The 24,759-nt window shown below is 44.4% G+C and overlaps 1 protein-coding gene across 1 annotated transcript in view; it reads right to left on the bottom strand.

Annotated features, from left to right (window-relative positions):
• The window catches only part of LOC309544258 (uncharacterized protein), a 79,155-nt gene extending 54,933 nt beyond the window's left edge, over positions 1 to 24,222 (bottom strand). Inside the window, exons 1-2 of the mRNA XM_082243162.1 lie at positions 24,055 to 24,222; positions 18,404 to 18,597 (exon numbers count right to left, since the gene is read on the bottom strand). Coding sequence (XP_082099288.1) covers positions 18,404 to 18,597; positions 24,055 to 24,193 — 333 coding nt within the window. The 5' untranslated portion in view covers positions 24,194 to 24,222. The remainder of the gene's footprint in view (positions 1 to 18,403; positions 18,598 to 24,054) is intronic.
• Positions 24,223 to 24,759: the final 537 nt, after the last annotated feature.

A 24,759-nucleotide genomic window follows, 5' to 3' on the forward strand; every position in this document is an offset into this window, starting at 1 on the left:
TCTCCATTACATGAGAGTTGGTGGGATTGGCTGTTTAACCATTTTCGGGCTGCCCACCGCAGTTTTATGTCGGTACTTTGACGTTAAATACCGGTTGTTATGGCAGGACCTGTCCTGCTTACTTCTATTACAAGGGATGTTTATTCTAGGCTGTGTGTCAGGGTTCTAGTCGTACTCGCCAGACGGCTAGGCGTGGCCACCCCACTGGTGCCTTTCAGAGGTATTGAACCTGTGTCCTTCTGGCTTCCCAGTCTGCAAACTAGCCTCTGAGCCACTTCAGGACTTTGGAGAACTCCTGTTTATTCCTGTATTGCCTGCAGCACTAGGGGCCTGGATTTCACCAGAGGCTCAGACCTGTCAGTAACTCTCCAGCTGTATTTGATACCTAATTAACAAGGTATAAGACACTGCCCCTCCCTAAGGGCAGTGTCAGTTCATTGATTCTGGTTTCCTGGTTTGGTTCCTGTTGTTTGAGTTCCTGCATTCCTGTTTGTTTCCGGCATCTGACCCCTGGCTTCACCTGACAGTTTTCCTGCTCTAGTCCTTGCCTGTATTTGGACCTGGTTATCCTGAACAGCCCCCGTGCACAAACTCAAAGGCCAGGTGGCTTCTTACCTGGTCACCCTGGTCTGTGTTTGTTTGCAAGGGTGAGCATAAATCTCTGCATGAATGACTCCCAACAAAGGTAAGCCTTGACACTGTGTGGGGACAGGACAGAAGTGCTAAAAGCAAACTGAGATGGAAAGGGTGTAAGATCAGTGTGTGGAATGCTGAGCTGAGAACAGAGGCTGCAGAACAAGTGTTGTAGAGATTTATAGACAGAACAGATAAGAGAAGGACAAAAAATCAACAGGGCAGAGAAGCAAGGAGGATTGGTGTGACTTTACTGGCTTACATTCACTGCATGTCAGACAGTCTTATCTTTGTGACTGATGAGTGAGAGCTGCGGCCCACCAGGAATATGCCCGGTCTGCCCTATGGCCAGTCCGGGCCTGGCACCACATGCAGAAGGGGGTGATCAGGACAGACCTTTGTATAGCACCACATGCAGAATGAGGCAGAGTAAAATAGGGAAAGTATCAGGGCCGTGTGGTGAGGTCAGGGGCTGGTGAGGCACTGGCTAGTATCAGAGCCAGATACAACCCCCATATCACCATTTAGTGAATAAACCCCCACAGCATAGCCAAGCACTGGGAGATGAAAAATGTTATCTTCAGCCAATTGGCTTACGCTTAAAAACCTGCGCGTCAGGATGCAGGTAGTCAGATTGCCCCAGACAAATAAGCGTCTGGTGAAAGGAATCTATTGGACAGCAGATGTTTATTTTTTATTTCTGCATTCTGTAAATGCTGAGATTTCACTGGTCAAGTACAGGGCTGTTACAGAATGCAGAAATAAAAATAAAAATAAAAATAACACAATGCTCTATATAGCTACCAACAGTCCTGATTTTACTAATTTAACCAACATAAGGACTGGTTTTAATAAACTGTGAGAACTAATGAAAGTGTCTATTATATATAATCTATATAATAAAAAAATTGAAACTTGACCCATTCTCTGATTATACAGATTATATATAGCACCTTCATTAGTTCACAATAGTTTACTAGTTTAACCAGCATAAGGACTTGTTTTAGCATATGTTAACGAAGTTCAAACCACACATGTGAGGTATTGCATGTTAGAGTGAGAGCAATAATTCTAGCTCTAGACCGCCATTGTAACTCTATACATGTAACCTGTATAAATTGTTAAAGTGTCGCCTTTGGAAATATTTAGGTACTGAAGTTTGGCGCCATTCCACAAGTATGTGCAGTTTTAAAAATGTGACATGTTAGGCAACTATTTACTCAGCAAAACATTATCTTTTACATTATTAAAAAAAAAAAACGGGCTAACGTTAGTGTTTTTTTATTTTTTATTCATGAAAGTTTTTTTTTTTTAAATGAGTTTAAAAACTGCTGCGCAAATACCGTGTGACATAAAAAGTTGCATTGACAACCATTTTATTCCCTAGGGTGTCTGCTAAAAAAAATATATATGTTTGGGGGGTTCTGAGTAATTTTCTAGCAAAAAAAAAAAAAAAAAGATGCTTTTTACTTGTAAGAGAGAAGTGTCTGAATTGGCCTGGGTGGCAAGTGGTTACTTATCATAAGTAATCTACAAATAATTATTATATATTGTTTTTAAGGTAATTTACTATATTTTAAAAACTGTACTCAAGCAAGTGGCTTAATGGACAAATTACTGAAGTGTGAAGTTATAACTTCAAACCAGTAATTTCACAGTAAATAGATACATAATAAATTATTATTTTAGAACATATAGCATAATAATATATTTTGCTTAATTAAAAAAGTACCTTTCCAGCAGCAGCAGATTCTCCCTTTTAACTGTGTGAGAAAAACATGGGATTCTGGGTAAACCTTATACCCATAAACCCATGTTTTTTCCTAAGAGGGCTGGGCTTGAAGGGAGCATTTGTCTTTTAGACACATGCCCCCTTCTATGACACTGTAGTGAGAGGAGAGCCTCCACTGCACCATTTTTATTGGACAGCTTGGACCAATGGCGCTTTACCCATGCTGTCCATTGAGCTCAGTGCCTCTGACAAGAAATCAGAGACACTGTGAACTCCTCTCAGTCTGCGGCAAACAGATTCTGACAGGCTGGGCATGGAGCCCCGTATCTCTGGCACCATAGGTGCTAGAAGCCCCAAATTTTGTGGTGGGGGGTAGGATCCTTTTTTTATTTTTTTATTTATGTTAATGGCAGGTGAGGCTTTGCCTCCCCTGACTGCATGTCAATGGAAAGTATAGCATGCTGCACAGAGTAAAAGCATAAAAAAGAATTTACAGGATGTGGCAGTATAGAATATAATATGAACAACATGGCTACAGAATAAGAATGTACATACATGAACATGAAATACTAAAAGAGGCAGCGTGGAATAGGGAACGTAGAGCATGGCATACAGAATGAGGCAGTGTGTAATAGGGAACATACAGCATGGTATACAGAATGAAGTGAAGTAGAATAGGGAATGTACAGCATGGCATACAGAATGAGGCAGTGTGTAATAGGGAACATACAGCATGGCATACAGAATGAGGCAGTGTGTAATAGGGAACATGCAGCATGGTATACAGAATTAAGTGAAGTAGAATAGGGAACGTACAGCATGGCATATGGAATGAGGTGGTGTAGAATAGGGAAAGTAGATCATAATATTTGGAATGATGTGGTGTAGAATAGGAACAGTAGATCATGATATTTGGAATGAGGTTGTAAAGGATTGGGAAAGTAGAGCATGGTATTCGGAGTGAGATGGTGTAGAATAGGGAACATAGAGCATGCTATATGGAATGAGGTGTTGCAGAATAGGAAATATAAGCATTGTGGAATAGGGAACGTACAGCATGGCGTACAGAATGCGGGGTTGGGAGATAGGAAATGCACAGCACGGCATATGGAATAGGGCAATCAGGCATAGGGAACATGCAGCATGGGGAATGAAACAAGGGTATGTTGAATAGAGAGTATACAGCATCATGATTTGGAACAAAGTCCCTCTGTCCTCCTCATTTGTCCCTCATTTTGGTCTGATCTATACAGTATAGTTGTATACAAAAAAATAGTTGTATATAAAACAAATGCACTATTTATCTTTCAAAAAGTGTTTCCAAGTGCTAAACCTTTCATCCAATTTTGAAATTGCTGCATTTGTAAATTTCAAAAGCCAATATAAAAGAAATCATAGTGGGGGGGGGGGGGGGAAGGCACTTGTGTGTTTAACTAATAATATTTTTGTATAATTCTCCTTTAAGGGGCATAGCAGGGGTGTGTGTCCTTTGCCTACATACTTTTACTAATAGGTGTCCCTTGTTCCCATCTCAAAAAGTTGGGCGGTATGCAGCATGGCATTCAGGAGTAGGGTTGAGCGAACACCTAGATGTCCGTGTTCGACGGGTTCGGCCGAACTTTAAAAAAAAGTCCGGGTCCGTGTCCCGGACTTTTACCGAACTTTTCCCGGACACCGAACCCCATTGAAGTCAATGGGGACCCGAACTTTAAGGCACTAAAATGGCTCTAAAACACCAAAGGAAAGGGCTAGAGTGCTGCAAATGGCAGCAAAACGTAATTAAGAGCATGGCAAGTGCTCTGCAAACAAATGTGGATAGGGAAATAACTTAAAACAACAAAAAAAAAACAGAAAAATAAAACAATGTTCTTCTTCATCTCTGAAGGACGAGGCCCATATGGAGTAGGAGGGAGGTTGAGGTGGTGGTGGATGTGGCGGTGACATAGGCGTGCGCACAGGGTGTGCTGGGTGTGCCTGGGCACACCCTAATCACCTAGGGCACATAGCATTGCCAGTGAGGAGATGGGAAAGATCTCCCTGGGACCTGCTCTGCTCTATTTCTCCTTGCCTACAGGTACATGGCCCCGATACATTACTCTCCCTGCTGGCAAACGCATGCATGTGTATTTCAACTTTGGGGTGCACACCTTAATGCAATAGGCTGCGCACACCTATGGGCGGTGTAGGTGGAAGCGGCGGTGGAGGAGGACCAGGGCCGGATTAACAGCATCATGGGCTTGGTGCTGAGGATTTTGAAGGGCCTTAAGGGCCGTGCCTTGCCATGCACCCAGAGGAGGAAGGGTGCAGCCATGCATGCCTAATTCAACATGGGATGCTGTCTCTGAAGCCCATAAACACATCCATGCATCGCCAACTGTCCCTCCTTGTCCGGCCTTCACGCTGTGTGGGGAGGTTCTGAGGGTGCTGCCTGGGGAAGCGAGTATAGAAGCCAGACTTCTGTGTTTACAAGTGACAGAAGAGCGGTAACAGTGAATATGGCCAACCCGGGGCCTATATAAAAGGTAGGGGCCTGGAGCTGCAGCTCCAATAGCCCCTACATTAATCTGGCCCTGAGGAGGAGGACGAGGTAGCCAACACTGCTTCTTTTCAAAAATTTTAAATGAGGGTACACCCCAAAAGAGTGAGAAAGAGCAAAAATGGAACAATGGGTGGGTAAGGTCGGTATCCATTGCTATTCTGCATAAGGTACGGAAAAGTCCCGTGGGATCCATGCCTGGTTCATTTTAATGAACGTGAGCTTGTCCACATTGTCTCTGGACAGGCGGCTGCGCTTGTCTGTTATAACGCCCCCAGCCGTGCTAAATACCCGTTCAGATAATACACTGGCTGCAGGGCACGCCAGCACCTCCAAGGCGTAAAGGGCAAGCTCAAGCCATGTGCCCAATTTGGAGACCCAGAAGTTGAAGGGGGCAGACCCGTCATTCACTACATGTAGGCGTGTGCACACATACTGCTCCACCATGTTGGTAAAATGCTGCCTCCTGCTAAGACGTTCCATCTGAGCTGCTGGTGCTGCTGTTTGTTGTGGCGTGCTGACAAAGCTTTTCCACATTTCGGCCATGCTAACCCTGCCTTCTGAGGTGCTGGCGGTGCCCTGGTTGCGTTGGCGACCTCCTCCTCCTCCTCCTCTGCCTTGTGCTTCCACTGTGGCCCCGCTGTCAGATGGGAATGCCAGCAGCATGGCGTCTACCAGCGTGCGCTTGTACTCGCGCATCTTGCGATCGCGCTCCAGTGAGTGAATTAAGGACGGTACGTTGTCCTTGTAACGGGGATCCAGCAGCGTGGCCACCCAGTAATCAGCACAAGTTAGAATGTGGGCAACTCGGCGGTCGTTGTGGAGACACTGCAGCATGTAATCGCTCATGTGTGCCAGGCTGCCCAGAGGCAACGAAAGGCTGTCCTCTGTGGGAGGTGTATCGTCCGTGTCCTCTGTATCCCCCCAGCCACGCACCAGTGATGGCCATGAGCTGGCCTGGGTGCCACCCTGCTGTGAACATGGTTCCATCTCCTCCTCCAGCTCCTCCTCCTCCTCATCCTCCTCATCCTCCAGAACTGTGCCCCTGCTGGACAATTGCGTCCCTGGCGTTTGCGTGTGCAGGAACCCACCCTCGGAGCCCCTTGCGAATGACTGCCCTGAAAGCCTTGGAAATGTTACCTCTTCATCCTCCTCCTCCTCATCCTGTGCCACATCCTCTTCCATCATCGCCCGAATTGTTTTTTCAAGGAGGCATAGAAGTGGGATAGTTAAGCTGAGAACGGCGTCATTGCCACTGGCCATGTTGGTGGAGTACTCAAAACAGCGCAACAAGGCACACAGGTCTCGCATGGAGGCCCAGTTAAATTAAATAGCAGAATAGAAAATATGATCCAAAAAAAGTGTATGTATATCACACGTACACAACCACACTGGGCCCCAATTACTATTGTTTGTACCCCTAAAAGGCTAGATGAGGAGTAGGGGGAGTATGGAACAGGCAGCACCCTCAAACCTTCAGAAGTATGAGATGAACCCCAACAACTTGGAAAGGTGGATCTCTCTCACACGTACCGACACAGACTATCCCGCAATTCAATTGATCCTCAAAGGTTTTTATTGAATAGCGGAATAGGAAATATGATCAAAAAAAGTGTATGTATCTCGCACGTACACAACCACACTAGGCCCCAATTACTATTGTTTGTACCCCTAAAAGGCTAGATGAGGAGTAGGGGGGGTATGGAACAGGCAGCACCCTCAAACCTTCAGAAGTATGAGATGAACCCCAACAACTTGGAAAGGTGGATCTCTCTCACACGTACCGACACAGACTATCCCCCAATTTAACTGATCCCCAAAGGTTTTTGATTAAATAGCGGAATAGAAAATATGATCCAAAAAAAGTGTATGTATATCACACGTACACAACCACACTAGGCCCCAATTACTATTGTTTGTACCCCTAAAAGGCTAGATGAGGAGTAGGGGGGGTATGGAACAGGCAGCACCCTCAAACCTTCAGAAGTATGAGATGAACCCCAACAACTTGGAAAGGTGGATCTCTCTCACACGTACCGACACAGACTATCCCCCAATTTAACTGATCCCCAAAGGTTTTTGATTAAATAGCGGAATAGAAAATATGATCCCAAAAAAGTGTATGTATATCACACGTACACAACCACACTGGGCCCCAATTACTATTGTTTGTACCCCTAAAAGGCTAGATGAGGAGTAGGGGGAGTATGGAACAGGCAGCACCCTCAAACCTTCAGAAGTATGAGATGAACCCCAACAACTTGGAAAGGTGGATCTCTCTCACACGTACCAACACAGACTATCCCCCAATTTAACTGATCCCCAAAGGTTTTTGATTAAATAGCGGAATAGAAAATATGATCCAAAAAAAGTGTATGTATATCACACGTACACAACCACACTAGGCCCCAATTACTATTGTTTGTACCCCTAAAAGGCTAGATGAGGAGTAGGGGGAGTATGGAACAGGCAGCACCCTCAAACCTTCAGAAGTATGAGATGAACCCCAACAACTTGGAAAGGTGGATCTCTCTCACACGTACCGACACAGACTATCCCGCAATTCAATTGATCCTCAAAGGTTTTTATTGAATAGCGGAATAGGAAATATGATCAAAAAAAGTGTATGTATCTCGCACGTACACAACCACACTAGGCCCCAATTACTATTGTTTGTACCCCTAAAAGGCTAGATGAGGAGTAGGGGGGGTATGGAACAGGCAGCACCCTCAAACCTTCAGAAGTATGAGATGAACCCCAACAACTTGGAAAGGTGGATCTCTCTCACACGTACCGACACAGACTATCCCCCAATTTAACTGATCCCCAAAGGTTTTTGATTAAATAGCGGAATAGAAAATATGATCCAAAAAAAGTGTATGTATATCACACGTACACAACCACACTAGGCCCCAATTACTATTGTTTGTACCCCTAAAAGGCTAGATGAGGAGTAGGGGGGGTATGGAACAGGCAGCACCCTCAAACCTTCAGAAGTATGAGATGAACCCCAACAACTTGGAAAGGTGGATCTCTCTCACACGTACCGACACAGACTATCCCCCAATTTAACTGATCCCCAAAGGTTTTTGATTAAATAGCGGAATAGAAAATATGATCCCAAAAAAGTGTATGTATATCACACGTACACAACCACACTGGGCCCCAATTACTATTGTTTGTACCCCTAAAAGGCTAGATGAGGAGTAGGGGGAGTATGGAACAGGCAGCACCCTCAAACCTTCAGAAGTATGAGATGAACCCCAACAACTTGGAAAGGTGGATCTCTCTCACACGTACCAACACAGACTATCCCCCAATTTAACTGATCCCCAAAGGTTTTTGATTAAATAGCGGAATAGAAAATATGATCCCAAAAAAGTGTATGTATATCACACGTACACAACCACACTAGGCCCCAATTACTATTGTTTGTACCCCTAAAAGGCTAGGAGTAGGGGGAGTATGGAACAGGCAGCACCCTCAAACCTTCAGAAGTATGAGATGAACCCCAACAACTTGGAAAGGTGGATCTCTCTCACACGTACCAACACAGACTATCCCCCAATTTAACTGATCCCCAAAGGTTTTTGATTAAATAGCGGAATAGAAAATATGATCCCAAAAAAGTGTATGTATATCACACGTACACAACCACACTAGGCCCCAATTACTATTGTTTGTACCCCTAAAAGGCTAGGAGTAGGGGGAGTATGGAACAGGCAGCACCCTCAAACCTTCAGAAGTATGAGATGAACCCCAACAACTTGGAAAGGTGGATCTCTCTCACACGTACCAACACAGACTATCCCCCAATTTAACTGATCCCCAAAGGTTTTTGATTAAATAGCGGAATAGAAAATATGATCCCAAAAAAGTGTATGTATATCACACGTACACAACCACACTAGGCCCCAATTACTATTGTTTGTACCCCTAAAAGGCTAGGAGTAGGGGGAGTATGGAACAGGCAGCACCCTCAAACCTTCAGAAGTATGAGATGAACCCCAACAACTTGGAAAGGTGGATCTCTCTCACACGTACCAACACAGACTATCCCCCAATTTAACTGATCCCCAAAGGTTTTTGATTAAATAGCGGAATAGAAAATATGATCCCAAAAAAGTGTATGTATATCACACGTACACAACCACACTAGGCCCCAATTACTATTGTTTGTACCCCTAAAAGGCTAGGAGTAGGGGGAGTATGGAACAGGCAGCACCCTCAAACCTTCAGAAGTATGAGATGAACCCCAACAACTTGGAAAGGTGGATCTCTCTCACACGTACCAACACAGACTATCCCCCAATTTAACTGATCCCCAAAGGTTTTTGATTAAATAGCGGAATAGAAAATATGATCCCAAAAAAGTGTATGTATATCACACGTACACAACCACACTAGGCCCCAATTACTATTGTTTGTACCCCTAAAAGGCTAGGAGTAGGGGGAGTATGGAACAGGCAGCACCCTCAAACCTTCAGAAGTATGAGATGAACCCCAACAACTTGGAAAGGTGGATCTCTCTCACACGTACCAACACAGACTATCCCCCAATTTAACTGATCCCCAAAGGTTTTTGATTAAATAGCGGAATAGAAAATATGATCCCAAAAAAGTGTATGTATATCACACGTACACAACCACACTAGGCCCCAATTACTATTGTTTGTACCCCTAAAAGGCTAGGAGTAGGGGGAGTATGGAACAGGCAGCACCCTCAAACCTTCAGAAGTATGAGATGAACCCCAACAACTTGGAAAGGTGGATCTCTCTCACACGTACCAACACAGACTATCCCCCAATTTAACTGATCCCCAAAGGTTTTTGATTAAATAGCGGAATAGAAAATATGATCCCAAAAAAGTGTATGTATATCACACGTACACAACCACACTAGGCCCCAATTACTATTGTTTGTACCCCTAAAAGGCTAGGAGTAGGGGGAGTATGGAACAGGCAGCACCCTCAAACCTTCAGAAGTATGAGATGAACCCCAACAACTTGGAAAGGTGGATCTCTCTCACACGTACCAACACAGACTATCCCCCAATTTAACTGATCCCCAAAGGTTTTTGATTAAATAGCGGAATAGAAAATATGATCCCAAAAAAGTGTATGTATATCACACGTACACAACCACACTAGGCCCCAATTACTATTGTTTGTACCCCTAAAAGGCTAGGAGTAGGGGGAGTATGGAACAGGCAGCACCCTCAAACCTTCAGAAGTATGAGATGAACCCCAACAACTTGGAAAGGTGGATCTCTCTCACACGTACCAACACAGACTATCCCCCAATTTAACTGATCCCCAAAGGTTTTTGATTAAATAGCGGAATAGAAAATATGATCCCAAAAAAGTGTATGTATATCACACGTACACAACCACACTAGGCCCCAATTACTATTGTTTGTACCCCTAAAAGGCTAGGAGTAGGGGGAGTATGGAACAGGCAGCACCCTCAAACCTTCAGAAGTATGAGATTGAGTTCACTGTACCCCACAAAGATTGAGTTCACTGCACCCCACAATGATTGTGTTCACTGCACCCCACAAAGATTGTGTTCACTGCACCTCACAAAGATTGTGTTCACTGTACCCCCCAAAGATTGTGTTCACTGCACCCCACAAAGATTCTGTTCACTGTACCCCACAAAGATTGTGTTCACTGCACCCCAAAAAGATTGTGTTCACTGCACCCCAAAAAGGATGTTGTTCACTGCACCCCAAAAAGGATGTTGTTCACTCCACCCCAAAAAGATTGTGTTCACTGCACCCCACAAAGATTGTGTTCACTGCACCCCAAAAAGATTGTGTTCACTGCACCCCAAAAATGATTTTGTTCACTGCACCCCAAAAAGGATTTTGTTCACTGCACCCCAAAAAGGATGTTGTTCACTCCACCCCAAAAAGATTGTGTTCACTGCACCCCAAAAAGATTGTGTTCACTGCACCCCACAAAGGATTTTGTTCACTGCACCCCAAAAAGATTGTGTTCACTGCACCCCAAAAAGGATGTTGTTCACTGCACCCCAAAAAGGATTTTGTTCACTGCACCCCAAAAAGATTGTGTTCACTGCACCCCACAAAGGATTTTGTTCACTGCACCCCACAAAGATTGTGTTCACTGCACACCAAAAAGGATTGTGTTCACTGCACCCCAAAAAGATTTTGTTCACTGCACCCCAAAAAGATTGTGTTCACTGCAGCCCAAAAAGATTGTGTTCACTGCAGCCCAAAAAGATTGTGTTCACTGCAGCCCAAAAAGATTGTGTTCACTGCAGCCCAAAAAGATTGTGTTCACTGCAGCCCAAAAAGATTGTGTTCACTGCAGCTCACACACAGAAAAATGGATGTGGATCACTGACACCTGCCTATCTCCAATCCCACACCACACAGCAATATCGATTGTAGTTTGTAGAACACAGTTTCCCTAAAATTCAGCAGACTCTGTCCCTAACAGGATTGAGAAGAGATCGTAGATCAGGATTGAGTGCAGACCCCACCCCCCACACAGCAATATCGATTGTAGTTTGTAGAAGACACTGACCCTATAATTCAGCAGACTCTATCCCTAAAATGCCTACAACTCGCCCTGCCTAAACACTCCGACCTGTCCCTCAATTCTATCTGGACACAAATGGTTTTTTCCTGCCTATCTTTCCCTAATCAGCAGCCAGCACGTTGATGTGTGCTCTGTCCCTGAATCTAAGCAGCATAATGACGCCGCTGCGGCTGCCTCGAACTTATAAAGACTTGGTCACATGCTTCAGACGGCCAATCACAGCTACTGAGACATTTGCAGGCATGGCTGGGATGGCTTAAGGCACACCAGTTAAACGATTGTTGATTGGCTGTTGAAAGCCCGCCATGAAAAGAGCGCCAAAGCATGCAAAACCCGGAAATAAAACGACCGAACACGGATTTTTACCCGAACATACAGTAAAGTGTCCGTGTCCGTGTTCGGGTACAAAAAATCCAATTATTCGGTACGAACACGAATAATACAGTCCGTGTTCGCTCAACACTATTCAGGAGTCGTCTCCGTGGCATAGGGAATGTACAGCATTGCATACAGAATGGGAGAGTGTTGAACAGCAAATGTAGAGCAATGCATTTGCTTAGCTCCCAACTGTCCCTGATTTCGAGGGACTGTCCCTGATTTGGAACAAAGTCCCCCTGTCCCTCTTGACTCCTCATTTGTCCCTCATTTTGGTCTGATCTATAAAATGCACTTTTTATCCATCAAAAAGTGTTTTCAAGTGCTAAACCTTTCATTCAATTTCTAAATTGTTGCATTTGTAAATTCCAAAAGCCAGTATAAGCCCCGGTTCACACTTATGCGAGTGCGGGGTTCGCATGTAATGTCGGAGCGCACTGCTCCTTCATTACATGCGATCGGCTGTGCGGTGCGAGTTTAGCCATACAAAGTGTATTCGCACCGCAGCCGCACCGCAGCCGCAGCAAACACGCACAGGACCCTTTTTGGAAGCCGCATCAGGATCGGATCGCACAGCGGTTCACACTTGTGCGATCCGATCCTGTGCGAACTGCACGATCGCACTGCGATATGCGATCAAACTGGGGGTGTCGTTAAGATTACATTGACACCCCCAGCGTATCGCATATGGCAGTGTGAACTGCCGGGGGTGCGTGTGCGATGCGGGAACAGGCTGCGGATTCGCAGCCTTCTCGCATCGCATAAGTGTGAACTGGGGCTAAAGGAATTGTAACTAATCATTTTTTGAATACAATACTTCAAGGCGCCAGAGTCAGAAGCCAAGGGATAGGATGAGAAGTGTTGGGCAGAAGTTCTTCTGTTCTGCCAATCCTACTGGACCCTTTCCAGGCCTCCATTAGCACAGGATTCTCACCTGATCGCAGCTGTCATTTGTAAACACAGAAAAGGGCAGAGGAAGTCTTTCACTACTTGCTTCCTCTGACACATGTTGAAGCGCAACAGCATGTACTGTGTACTCCGAATTATAGATGGTGCTACAGTGATATTCTAGTGTCTGTGTGTTTATAGATGCTTGTATATTCTGCACAGGAAGGAAGTTTTATTTTTCTTGCGCTTTCCTCTAATGTTGTTCTCATACATGTATGTTGTTCTCCTGTGCAAGTAAAGCTGTATTCTACATTCCTCAAGATCTCAGCGCCTCATCTTAACACATAACCAACAGGTTATGGGCCCACTAAACAGAATACAACAAACTGGCAAGTACTGCATCCAAGCTGCTGAAAGATGGCAAATTTGGCAAGATGGCAGATTTGCAATCGCCAAGCTGAACAATACCAACTACCAGCTGTAGAAGTTAAAGCTGGAGATGATGCAAATACTTTATCAATATTAGTTTTTAATTGCATCTTAGAATTACCACTTGCCGACCGCCCCACACATTTACTGCGTCAGGGTGGCTCGGCTGCGCATAATCACGTAGATGTGCACGCGTTTTTGGCGGCGCTTGCCACCGGAGTCGCATTCCCGCTGTGATTAGACACAGCGGAAGGCAGACCGCGGGAGGAGTGGGCTCGATCACTGCCGGCCTCCCGCGATCTTCGGCAAAACTGACAGGAGAGCCGTCTGGTATGTAAACAATTTAAGACGGCTCTCCTATCAGAGAGGCAGGGAAAGATTGTGTGATTTAGCTAAGCTAAGCTGAATCACCGATCTCTCTCTGCCTCTGTTCAATCCATCCCCAAAACAGTTAGTAAGCACATCTAGGGAACACATTTAACCCCTTGATCACCCCCAGTGTTAACCCCCTTCCCTGCCATTGTCAATTATACAGTAACAGTGCATATTATTTAGCACTGATCACTGTATTAATGTCACTGGTCCCCAAAAAGTGTCACATGTCAGATTTTTACGCCGCAATATCGCAGTTCCGATAAAAATCGCTGATTGCCGCCTTTACTAATAAAAAAAAATAAAAAAGTCCATAAACCTATCTAGTTTGTAAACGCTATAACTTTTGTACAATTATTATACGATTTTTGGGATTTTTTTTTACCAATAATATGTAGCCGAATACAAATTGGCCTAAACTGAGAAAAAAAAAATTTGATTTTTAAAAAATGTTTTATTGGGAATGTTTTATAGCAGAAAGTACACAATATTGGTGTTTTTTTTTTTAATTGATGCTATTTTTTTGTTCATAGCGCAAAAACGAAAAACTGCAGGAGGTTATCAAATACCACCATAAATAAGCTGTATTTGTGGGAAAAAAAGGACATCAATTGTATTTGGGTATGGCGTCGCACAACCGCGCAATTGTCAGTTAAAGTAACGCTGTGCAGAATCGCAAAAAATGGCCTGGTCATTAGGGGGTAAAACCTTCCGGGGCTGAAGTGGTTAAATATGTTTTAAACACTAGATGGTGCATTATGCTGCATAGGTTTTTCTATTTATATTGCATCTATGCATTACCTGTAATACCTGCTTTGATCACAAGATGGCATCTATAATCATGATGATGGTTTTATTGTTGGGTTTTAATCACTTAAAGACCGGAAGGTTTTACCCCCTTAAATGGACCAGGCCATTTTTTGTGATACTTTAACTGACAATTGCGTGGTCGTGCGACACTGTACCCAAAAAAAATTGATGTCCTTTTTTTCCCCACAAATATCTTTCTTATGGTGGTATGTGATCACCTCTGTGGTTTTTATTTTTTTGCGCTATAAAAAAAAAAAAGGGACAATTCTGAAAAAAATAAAAATAATAATACGTTTTACCTTCTGCTATAAAACATTACCAATAAAAAAAATTTAAAAATTCTAATTTTTTCTTCAATTAAGGCCAATATGTATTCTGCTACATATTTTTGGTAAAAAAAAATCCTAATAAGTGTATATTGATTGGTTTGCGCAATAGGTATCGCCTCTACAAACTAGGAAAAAGATTTGTCATTTTATTTATTATATTTTATTACTAGTAATGGCCGCAATCAGTGATTTTTAGCGGGACTGCGACAATGCGGTGGACAGATCTGACACCTAACTGACACTTTTGGGGGGACCAGTGACATTACTACAGTAATCAGTGCTAAAACTATGCACTGTTACTGTACTAATGACACTGGCAGGGAAGGGGTTAACACCAGGGACGATCAAAGGGTTAAATGTGTGCCTAGGGGATGCTTTCTAACTGTGTGGGGGATTTACTTACTGGATGAACACAGAGACCTGTGTTCCCAAATAGGAGGAAAACAGGATCCCTGTGTTAATCACTGGCAGAACAGCGGTCTGCCGTGTTTACATCGGCAGACCACCGTTCTTTCTCCATGGGGAGAGATTGCGGGTGCCGGAGCTGCTGATTGGCTTCCCCCTCTAGCCAATCGGCTCCCACTATCTGCTACATGAAATGACATACAGGTATGTCGTTTCGCGTTAACAGAGCCGACCTGCCACATTATAACTACCGAGGCTGGTCGGCAAGTTGTTAAAATAAGAAACTTTAGTTTGATATATGGAAAATTTTAAATGTATTACAATGTAAATGGCAATTGGAATATGCTCATGCTATAAAGACTATTTTCCAGTGTATGCGATGCTTCTCATCTTCAACAATAAAAGAAAGTGCAATAGTGAGTTATAAAAGCCGCTTTCTGGAGGATGTCACTTCCAAATCCAAGTCCAAGTCCAATGGGAAGAAACATGTCGAGGATGTGATGTCATCATAGGAAATAGAAATACATCACAGGAACAGGATGTTGCGGTGCAGCCATCTTTGAATAGGTGTGTTAATGGTTCCCTTGTATATGTAAGCATTTTGGAAAATAAATATATGGTTTTTAAAAATACTACACTATTGAAAGCTTTTTTCGCTTTCAATCATCGACAGACGCAGCGCTCCATAAATCATAACTACTGGGTTATATTGCCTTCTCCAGGAGTAGGACTAGGCAGAACAAAAAACACCTGGCTACACCCATGGGCCGTCCTCAGCTTGGTATATAACCCCCCTTTCTGCTCTAGGTAATCAGTTTTAATCTGTCTAGTCAGGAGTAAGGACCTAGGCTCCTGGCTCGGATCTCTAGTCCTAGCAATTTTGTTCTCCTTCCTTACATCTTTTTTGTTTTTTCTCCTGGGAGATCTTCAATCAACTTCTGGGCTGGGCGACAGGCTGGATAATCTAGAACTAGTGGTCCCAGCAGCCCAGCCAGCGAACGCGTGCAGAACGCAGTTATGTGCTAGGCCGGCCGCCACATAGCCTCATGGACAGAGGCTGGCCCGCGAGTTAAACGTCTCGCAGGGTCGCGTAGGACCAGGCTTGGGTCTGAGTCGCAGCAGTCCCTTGGCCGACTGCTCCCCTACTTCGGGGGGGGCGAGCATTCTGTCTGGAGCAATACCCGCGCCATGGAAGGTTAAGTTCCAGGGACGGTCGGTCCTGCCTGCAGGTTCCCTCCTACCATCCTTAAAAATCCCTTAGTAAGCTGGGCTTCCCCCACTCCATTTCTCCCCTGTCGGACCTGGAGCCTGGTGGGGGTCCCAGGGCAGAGGATGTAGCGGAGACCCCTGGGATCTCCCCCGCTATGCCAATTATTGGGGGTTCGTCTTCCAGTACAAGTCTGGAGGGGCATGGTGATTGAGATCTGTATTGAATCATTTGGATATGTTTTTAATTTAAGGTGTCCTGAAAGCTGGTTTTTGGTTAATTGCTTTGTTGATATTGGGTTACCCCTTAAAAAAACACCGTGGCCATTATATGACCAATTAAACCTATTTTGGTGTCAGTCTTAGTTATTTTGGATTATCTACTTTGTACTGGCCCATGCTTTTCCCTAGCTCCATTGGTGACAGCAGCCATGCGAAATATGCTGCCACCAATAAAGCTGGGGAAAGGGCATTTTTACAAAGTGTAATTATAGCCCACCTTTTCCCCAGCTTCATTGGTGGCAGTGTTAGTATTATACCCCCAAATTCAATTATGACATGCATTATGCTTTGCTTAAACATCTTCCTGGCCCCTTGCTGTCTCCAGCATAGTGACATGGTGACAACTAAACTCGCAGTACCAGATCAGCATGCTTGCATATACTCTCTCTTCCTCAACACCTATTGGTTCTGATGTCAGAGCCAGCATTTTTCCTGTACTTGAATCACTATCCGGGAGAAAGCAGGAGAGGGGAGGCACAACACCAACAGCCGAGCAAATAAGGGAACAGCAAATGCACACTAAAGAACACTTCACTTCTCGTAATTCCAACCAGGCCCACACCTGGCCTGGTCCCCATTGCAGTTGTGTTGTTGGCTATGACAATAGCTCTACCACTGGTTGAGAAGAATACAAAATATTAATTGTGTAAAGATTTACTTCAATTATCCAGTCGTAAAAAGCAAATCCGTATTTCGTTTTTGCATTTGTGCATGCCTAGAAAATTGAAGTGAATACTTCAAATTTATTATGCAAACATTCTCAACTTCTTTAGTAAATCAGACTCAGAATATGAAGAACATATAGAAAGAATGTCAGTTCCTACACTGGCTCTATATACAGTATATATGTATGATGTAATGGCCTGCTGTGCTTACCACATCATATTACGCAGCAGGACCAGGGGTTTATGAAAGGCAAATGATCTTCAGGATCCAAAAGACAACCTATACATGAGCAGTTATACAATATCTCATTCATGTCATTGTCAGCTCTACCCTGAGAAACAGGACTGACGCTTTTACACATGAAGGTCAGTGTGGCTATCCAGACTACAATACTACTGTATCACTGCATCAACACATTTCAAAACACAGAAACACATCAATTATTGAAAAGGCATTATTCCATATATTATTTCACTAGTAGGCATTTTGAAAGTTTAGGGGTTCCCATCATCCTGTGGTGTCCACACTAATACAAAATATGTTTTATTAACCCTGTCAGGAATATTAAAATGGCCAGAAGAAAACTCCTGCAAAATAATAACGTCAATTCTTATCTTTCCGCAGCCTGTGCTGCTCCATTTACGAGTTATTGTCTGCTGAAATCTTCTGAAGAAACCATTACTTCTGGGATTGCCAGTCTCCTGGTCCCCTGCTGCACTCACTGGTTCTTCTTGTCAACTTCTTAGTCACTACTTTGTGTGATGTGGTGGTTGGCAGGTGGAACCAATGAGTACAGAAATGTTAGTTCTACAAAAGATTTCAACAGACAATCCATGTTGATTGGTGTCAACTTTTCGTGGCATGGGTAGCAGCAAAGTGATTTCCATTTTCCTTTGTAGGATATTCTTTGTAGTCATTTTACTACTCCTAACAGGGTTACCCTTAAGATTCAAACAAGAGAGTTGGGCACCCTCATGCATTAGCTGTGCAGAGAAATATAAGACTCATGAGAAATACAAGGAAATGTAAGGTTGTTCATCATCTACCAAATGTTTTAGTATGTTTTTGGTCAGCTAATGCTTTAAATTACATGGCAACATTATATAATCTTGTACCAGCAAATTTCCTAAACTGAGCAAGTTTTTTGTTAAGATTTTATATATAGAATACCTTGTCCTTGAGTCCACCAAATTCAATCATTTCCGTTGCAACAGCAGCGTGAACTGGGTTTGTCTCGATGGTGATTAGACGAGCGTTAGGCTTTAGTAACTGGGCTATGCGAAGAGCAGAATACCCACAGTATGTGCCCAGCTCCAGGACCAGGGATGGGTCTGTTTCTTTGAGTACCTTATCCAGTATAAGACCTGTTACACAAATATCAATATAAATGCTAAGGCACAGCTGCGAAGTGGACAAAAGTTAGGGTGAAATCAAGCTAGGTAAATGAGCATGGCTTTATTTTACAAGTTTAGGTTTAAATCTGTACCTGTGTTTAGAATATAACAATCTCAGAAACCGATTTAAAATAGAGAGCGATATACATTTTCTGCATGCCATCAGTTTTATTTAAACCACAATTGCGCTCGTATTTTACACTTTTTTTTTTTTAATGAAATGCAGAGCTCAGTATGGAGCTCTGCATTTCAATGTCCTCACTGTGTCTTGTCAATGCAGAGAACACACCCAGATAACAGGATAGCCCTATCACGTGTAATTTCAAAGTCACAAGACAGATTTCCTCTTCCTGGCAATTTTTCTCATGCATTAGAATAAATCTTCAGTCTCCTGACAATTTGACACAAGTAATATAACCTTAATTTTCCAGAACAATAGCCTGACAATATTCTGGAGAAAACCATTTCATTTTGGGCAGTTCCAAACCCGAAAAGGTCAGTACCAGAAAACAGTCTTTAGCTGTGCTCATACAATTACAATGGTTTCTGTGATAACTAGTTATCATACCTATAGGTACTGTGAAAGTTTACCAGAAGGACTTTGGAAAAATTGCTCCTGAATTTGGAGCTTTGTAGTCATGTAATACATGATCAATCAGTCATTTTAAGATTAATATCCATTTGTAAAATTAAAAGCTATATTAAATACTATAACCTTTTAAAGCTAGTGCAGATGTTTGACAGATCAAAATACACTGCTCAAAAAAATTAAAGGAACAGTTTGATTTAGTATAGCATCAAATCAACAAACTCCTGGGATATTGATCTTGTCAGTTAAAGCGGAGTTCCGGCCTCAAATACCTTTTTTAACTAAAAATACCCCTATAATACTAATCCATCGGCCTTTACAGAACCGCTATTCTCATACTTACATGGTGTACAGTGTTGGATTTTAGTCAAAATCTTATTTTTAAAAACGCTGTCTGAGCGCGGCCATCTTGGATGTGGGCATCTGAAGCCACAGTGTAATCTGCTGTGTCCTTCTTCCTGACTCCAGGGAGTGTTCTGGGAGTTCTTCCTGATTCCGGCCTCCTGGGAGTGATGACAAACAGCTCCCAGGATGCAATGCAAAGGCGGAAGCGATGTCGGTGGCCGTAGCCACGGGGGGGGGGGGGGGGGGGAGAAGGAGGAAGTACAATCAAAAATGCCCTGAAAATAGGGTAAGGGACCCCAGAATAAAATTGAAAATGCCCAATTGTTGATCGCCATAGCGAGCACTCCAGGAATCACTAAAGTTGCAAAATAGGCCGGAACTCCACTTTAAGTAGCAGAAGGAGTTTTTTTAATCAGTTTCATCTGCTTTGGTGTTAATGCAATTAACAACAGGGGCACTAGATGGGCAACAATGAGACCACCTCCAAAACAGAATGGTTTTACAGGTGGAGGCTACTGAAATTTATTTTCCCTACTCATCTTTTCTGACTGTTTTAACTAGTTTTGCATCTGGTTAGGGTCAGTGTCACTACTGGTAGCATGAGGCGATACCTGGACCCTATAGAGGTTGCACAGGCATTCCAACTCTTCCAGGGAGGCACATCAATACATGCCATTGCCAGAAGGGTTGCTTTGTCTCCCACCACAGTCTCAAGAACATGGAGGAGATTCCAGGAGACAGGCAGTTAGTCTGGGAGAGCTGGACAGAGCCAAAGAAGGTCCTTAACCCATCAACAGGACCGGTATCTGCTCCTTTGTGCAAGCAGGATGAGCACTGACAGAACCCTACAAAAAGACCTCGAGCAGGCCACTGGTGTAAATGTCTCTGACCAAACATTTAGAAACAGACTTCATGAGGGTGGCCTGAGGGCCCAACATCTTCTAGTGGACCCTGTGCTCAATGCCCGGCACTGTGGAGCTTGATTGGCATTTGCCATTAAATACCAGAATTAGCAGGTCCACCACTGGCACCCTGTGCTTTTCACAATGAGAGCAGGTTCACCCTGAGCACATGTGATGGACGTGAAAGGGTCTGGGGAAGCTGTGGAGAAGGTAATGCTGCCTGTAACATTGTTCAGCATGACTGGTTTGGTAGTAGGACAGGTATGGTCTGGGGAGACATATCCATGGAGGGTGCACAGACCTCTATAGGCTAGACAATGGCACCCTGACTGCCATTCCATATTGGGATGAAATCTTTGGACCTATTGTTAGACCATACGCTGGTGCAGTGGGTCCTGGGTTCCTCCTGGTGCACGACAATGACGGCCCCATGTGGCGAGAGTATGCAGCCAGTTCCTGGAGGATGAAAAAATTGATACCATTCAATGACCCCTAGGCTTGCCTGACCTAAATCCAATAGAACACCTCTGGGACGTTATGTTTTGGTCCAGGGCTGGCCCAAGACATTGTGCTGCCTGGGTCCAAGAATGAAATGCTGCCCCCCTATCCCCCCCAAAAAAAATTCACGCCCTCCAAAAGGCCCCCACATTCTATAGGACTATGAAAGCAGTCAAAGGGGTGTGAGTGTGTACGGAGTGACAGCAGGAGCAGGACAGAGCAGTAGACACTGGGCAGATGAGCACACAAGGCTTTCTACTGTCTATAGAGCCACAGTGCCCTGCAGTGCTGCAGGCATGGTACAGGAGAATGCAGTGCTGCGGCATAATACAGAAGAATGCAGGGCTGTAGGAATGGTACAGGAAAATGCAGGGCTGTGAGCATGGTACAGGAGAATGCAGGGCTGCGGACATGGTACAGGAGAATGCAGGGCTGCGGGCATGGTACAGGAGAATGCGGGGCTGCGGGCATGGTACAGGAGAATGCGGGGCTGCGGGCATGGTACAGGAGAATGCGGGGCTGTGGGTATAATACAGAAGAATGCAGGGCTGTAGGCATGGTACAGGAGAATGCGGGGCTGTGGGCATGGTACAGGAGAATGCAGGGCTGTAGGCATGGTACAGGAGAATGCAGGGCTGTAGGCATGGTACAGGAGAATGCAGGGCTGTAGGCATGGTACAGGAGAATGCAGGGCTGCGGGCATGTACAGGAGAATGCGGCGGCGGGCATGGTACAGGAGAATGCAGGGCTGCGGGCATGGTACAGGAGAATGCAGCGGCGGGCATGGTACAGGAGAATGCAGGGCTGTAGGCATGGTACAGGAGAATGCAGGGCTGCGGGCATGGTACAGGAGAATGTGGCGGCGGGCATAGTACAGGAGAATGCGGGGCTGCGGGCATGGTACAGGAGAATACGGCGGTGGGCATGGTACAGGAGAATTGAGGGCTGCGAGCATGGTACAGGAGAATGCAGGGCTGCGGGCATGGTACAGGAGAATGCAGCGGCGGGCATGGTACAGGAGAATGCAGGGCTGTAGGCATGGTACAGGAGAATGCAGGGCTGCGGGCATGGTACAGGAGAATGTGGCGGTGGGCATAGTACAGGAGAATGCGGGGCTGTGGGCATGGTACAGGAGAATGCGGCGGTGGGCATGGTACAGGAGAATTGAGGGCTGTAGGCATGGTACAAGAGAATGCAGGGCTGTGGGCATGGTACAGGAGAATGCGGCGGCGGGCATGGTACAGGAGAATGCGGGGCTGCGGGCATGGTACAGGAGAATGCGGCGGCAGGCATGGTACAGGAGAATGCAGGGCTGCGGGCATGGTACAGGAGAATGCAGGGCTGAGGGCATTGTACAGTAGAATGTAGGGCTGCGGGCATGGTACAAGAGAATGCGGGGCTGCGGGCATGGTACAAGAGAATGCGGGGCTGCGGGCATACTACAGGAGATGCAGTGCTGCGGGCATTGTACATGGCACTGCATCTTCTGTAGTATGCCCGCAGCCCCGCATAACAGCAGGTAGTGTGGCTGTAGAGTGTCACTTACCTGTTCCTGAGGCTTTAGATTTGAAATTGGCGGCACCTGGCGCCAACACGTCACCACGCATGTGCCGCCGGAAATAGCCGAACGTGTCTCAAAGGAGCATGCCCCAACGTTGTCAGGCATGAATACAAGGACGTGGGGGGGGGGGAGTGGCATACAAACTACTGAGTACTATTTTGAATTGCTGCAATGAAATTTCAACAAAATGGGCTAGCCTGCTGCATCATTTTTTCACTTTGATTTTTTTATTTATTTTTTTAATTCAGCCCTCTGTAGATTGATAATTTTCATTTCTATTAAATGATGTGGCATCCTTTAATTCCTAACACATTACCCAGCCCATATCAGTATAGATATCCAGCATGAGATTTGTCCCCATTGAGATCTGATGGGTTTTCCTTTAATTTTTTTGAGCAGTGTATGTTGGATTTGAAAAGTTGTATATGTATAGTCTTAACAAGCTGAAAACCATCTTCATCTCCCTGTGTGTCAAACACATGTAATGTATCATAAGAAAAATCAGTTCTGTATTGGCTATTCTACCCTTTCATACTCTCTTGTAAAAAATTAATATCCATCTTAATCCAATATTGGGGAAATTCAATAAAGCACTGCTGTCCTTTAAAATGACCTCTGCCAGATTCAAAATTCCCTACCACCGTTTTTACAAAGTGGTGTTATTAGTTCACCAGCTTAAAAATATAATTACCTCCAGATTGTAGATCATGAAATGGGAGGTAAGACCAACTCCAGCTTGGCATACAGAGACAGCCAGAGTGCCTGTCCCTGTATGCAGTGTAGCAAAGCAGCATATTTGCCTCCACTACCCTCTGCCTGATGCTAAATGTTAAGGATGCTGTTGGCTTCTAGCAACCAATGGGTGGAGCCTGATGGGGAGGCTGTTAAACTAATCCCTCATTAGTGTCGCTCCTGCCTTGTAAATGACAGCAGGCAGTGGGCAGATTATATAGACAACAGCAGGAGGTCTATTGGCTAAGAAACTGCCCACTGCCTGCTGTGAATCACAGTGGGGAGCGGACCTGATGGGGAACTAGTGTCGGAATTCCCATCAGGCTCTGCCCCCCACCAGGTGCAAAACACCCTGCTGCCGCACTGTTTGAGCTGTGCAGCAGTAGGGAGGAAGCGCTGATTGCCCCAGATTCATGTAACGGTCTACAAAAAAGGTACATGAATCCGTCACCTGCACTGACTTTTTTTTTTTTTTTGTGTAGGCACAATGGAATTTTAAAGTGTGTCTTAGACACTCTGAATTCCACTGTATGTCCTTAAAATTATAAAACATTTTATAATTTTTTACCCTGCCGTTATGTTCACACATGTGTTTTAAATGCAGTTCTTTTAAAAAAAAAAATCCTGATGGCTGCATCTTTGATGCGCTTACATAAAAATGCACATTATATAGAGTTCAATAGTAACACACCTAAAACGCAAGGAAAACACACTAAACAGACATGAACCGGCCCTACAGTACATGCTGCTATGAGCAGATGGTTATAGAACATAAGCTATTATGTCCAGTTGCATTTTACCTTTTTCATCTCCCACATTCATGGCCCATTCCTTCTGGCTGCAATATTTATCAATATGGTCCGCCACACTTTGAGGATCGCCTCTGACTGCATTCTGCTTCACAAATTCCAGGATCCTCTGTTCCTTTTTTCCAGCCATAGCTGCTAAAGAGCTTTTCTTCACCGACTTCTGTCATATAAACAGATATACGGATCACACTTAAGTTACTGTTAATGAAAATATTTAATGGCTGTGTACCAAGAAAAAATTAATCAACAACAAATGAGTATACAAATTGATATGACATTTGGAGAGTACAGGCCTAGTAAATGCTTGCCCCCTAGCTCCTCAAAGGCGAGTGACGTAGACCTACGTCGTTTTGCCTGTATGAGCCAGCCTGCCAATTTAAATATAACGTAAGCGGTCGGGAACTGGTTAAAGCACCAGGCAGGTACAAAGATTCCATATATTGCGGTTGTGGACTATTATTCATGAAATGTACATAACCGGAGTCTGGGAAAGGAAAGGGCAATACTGAAAATGAATCATTGCACAAAGCCTTCCAAATACCAAGGCCACTTTTACACGACTAGTTTCATTGTGGGGAAATTCATTTTGATAGGCAATCCAATGCATGTTGCAATGCACTTGCACTACATTTTTTTAGAGACTTTGGATAGAGTAAAGATTCCCCTCTCGAATAGTTTTTATGACCATTGTCATCA

The sequence above is a fragment of the Pelophylax lessonae genome, assembly GCF_965119305.1.
Source record: "Pelophylax lessonae genome assembly, chromosome: 1".
NCBI lineage: Eukaryota > Metazoa > Chordata > Amphibia > Anura > Ranidae > Pelophylax > Pelophylax lessonae.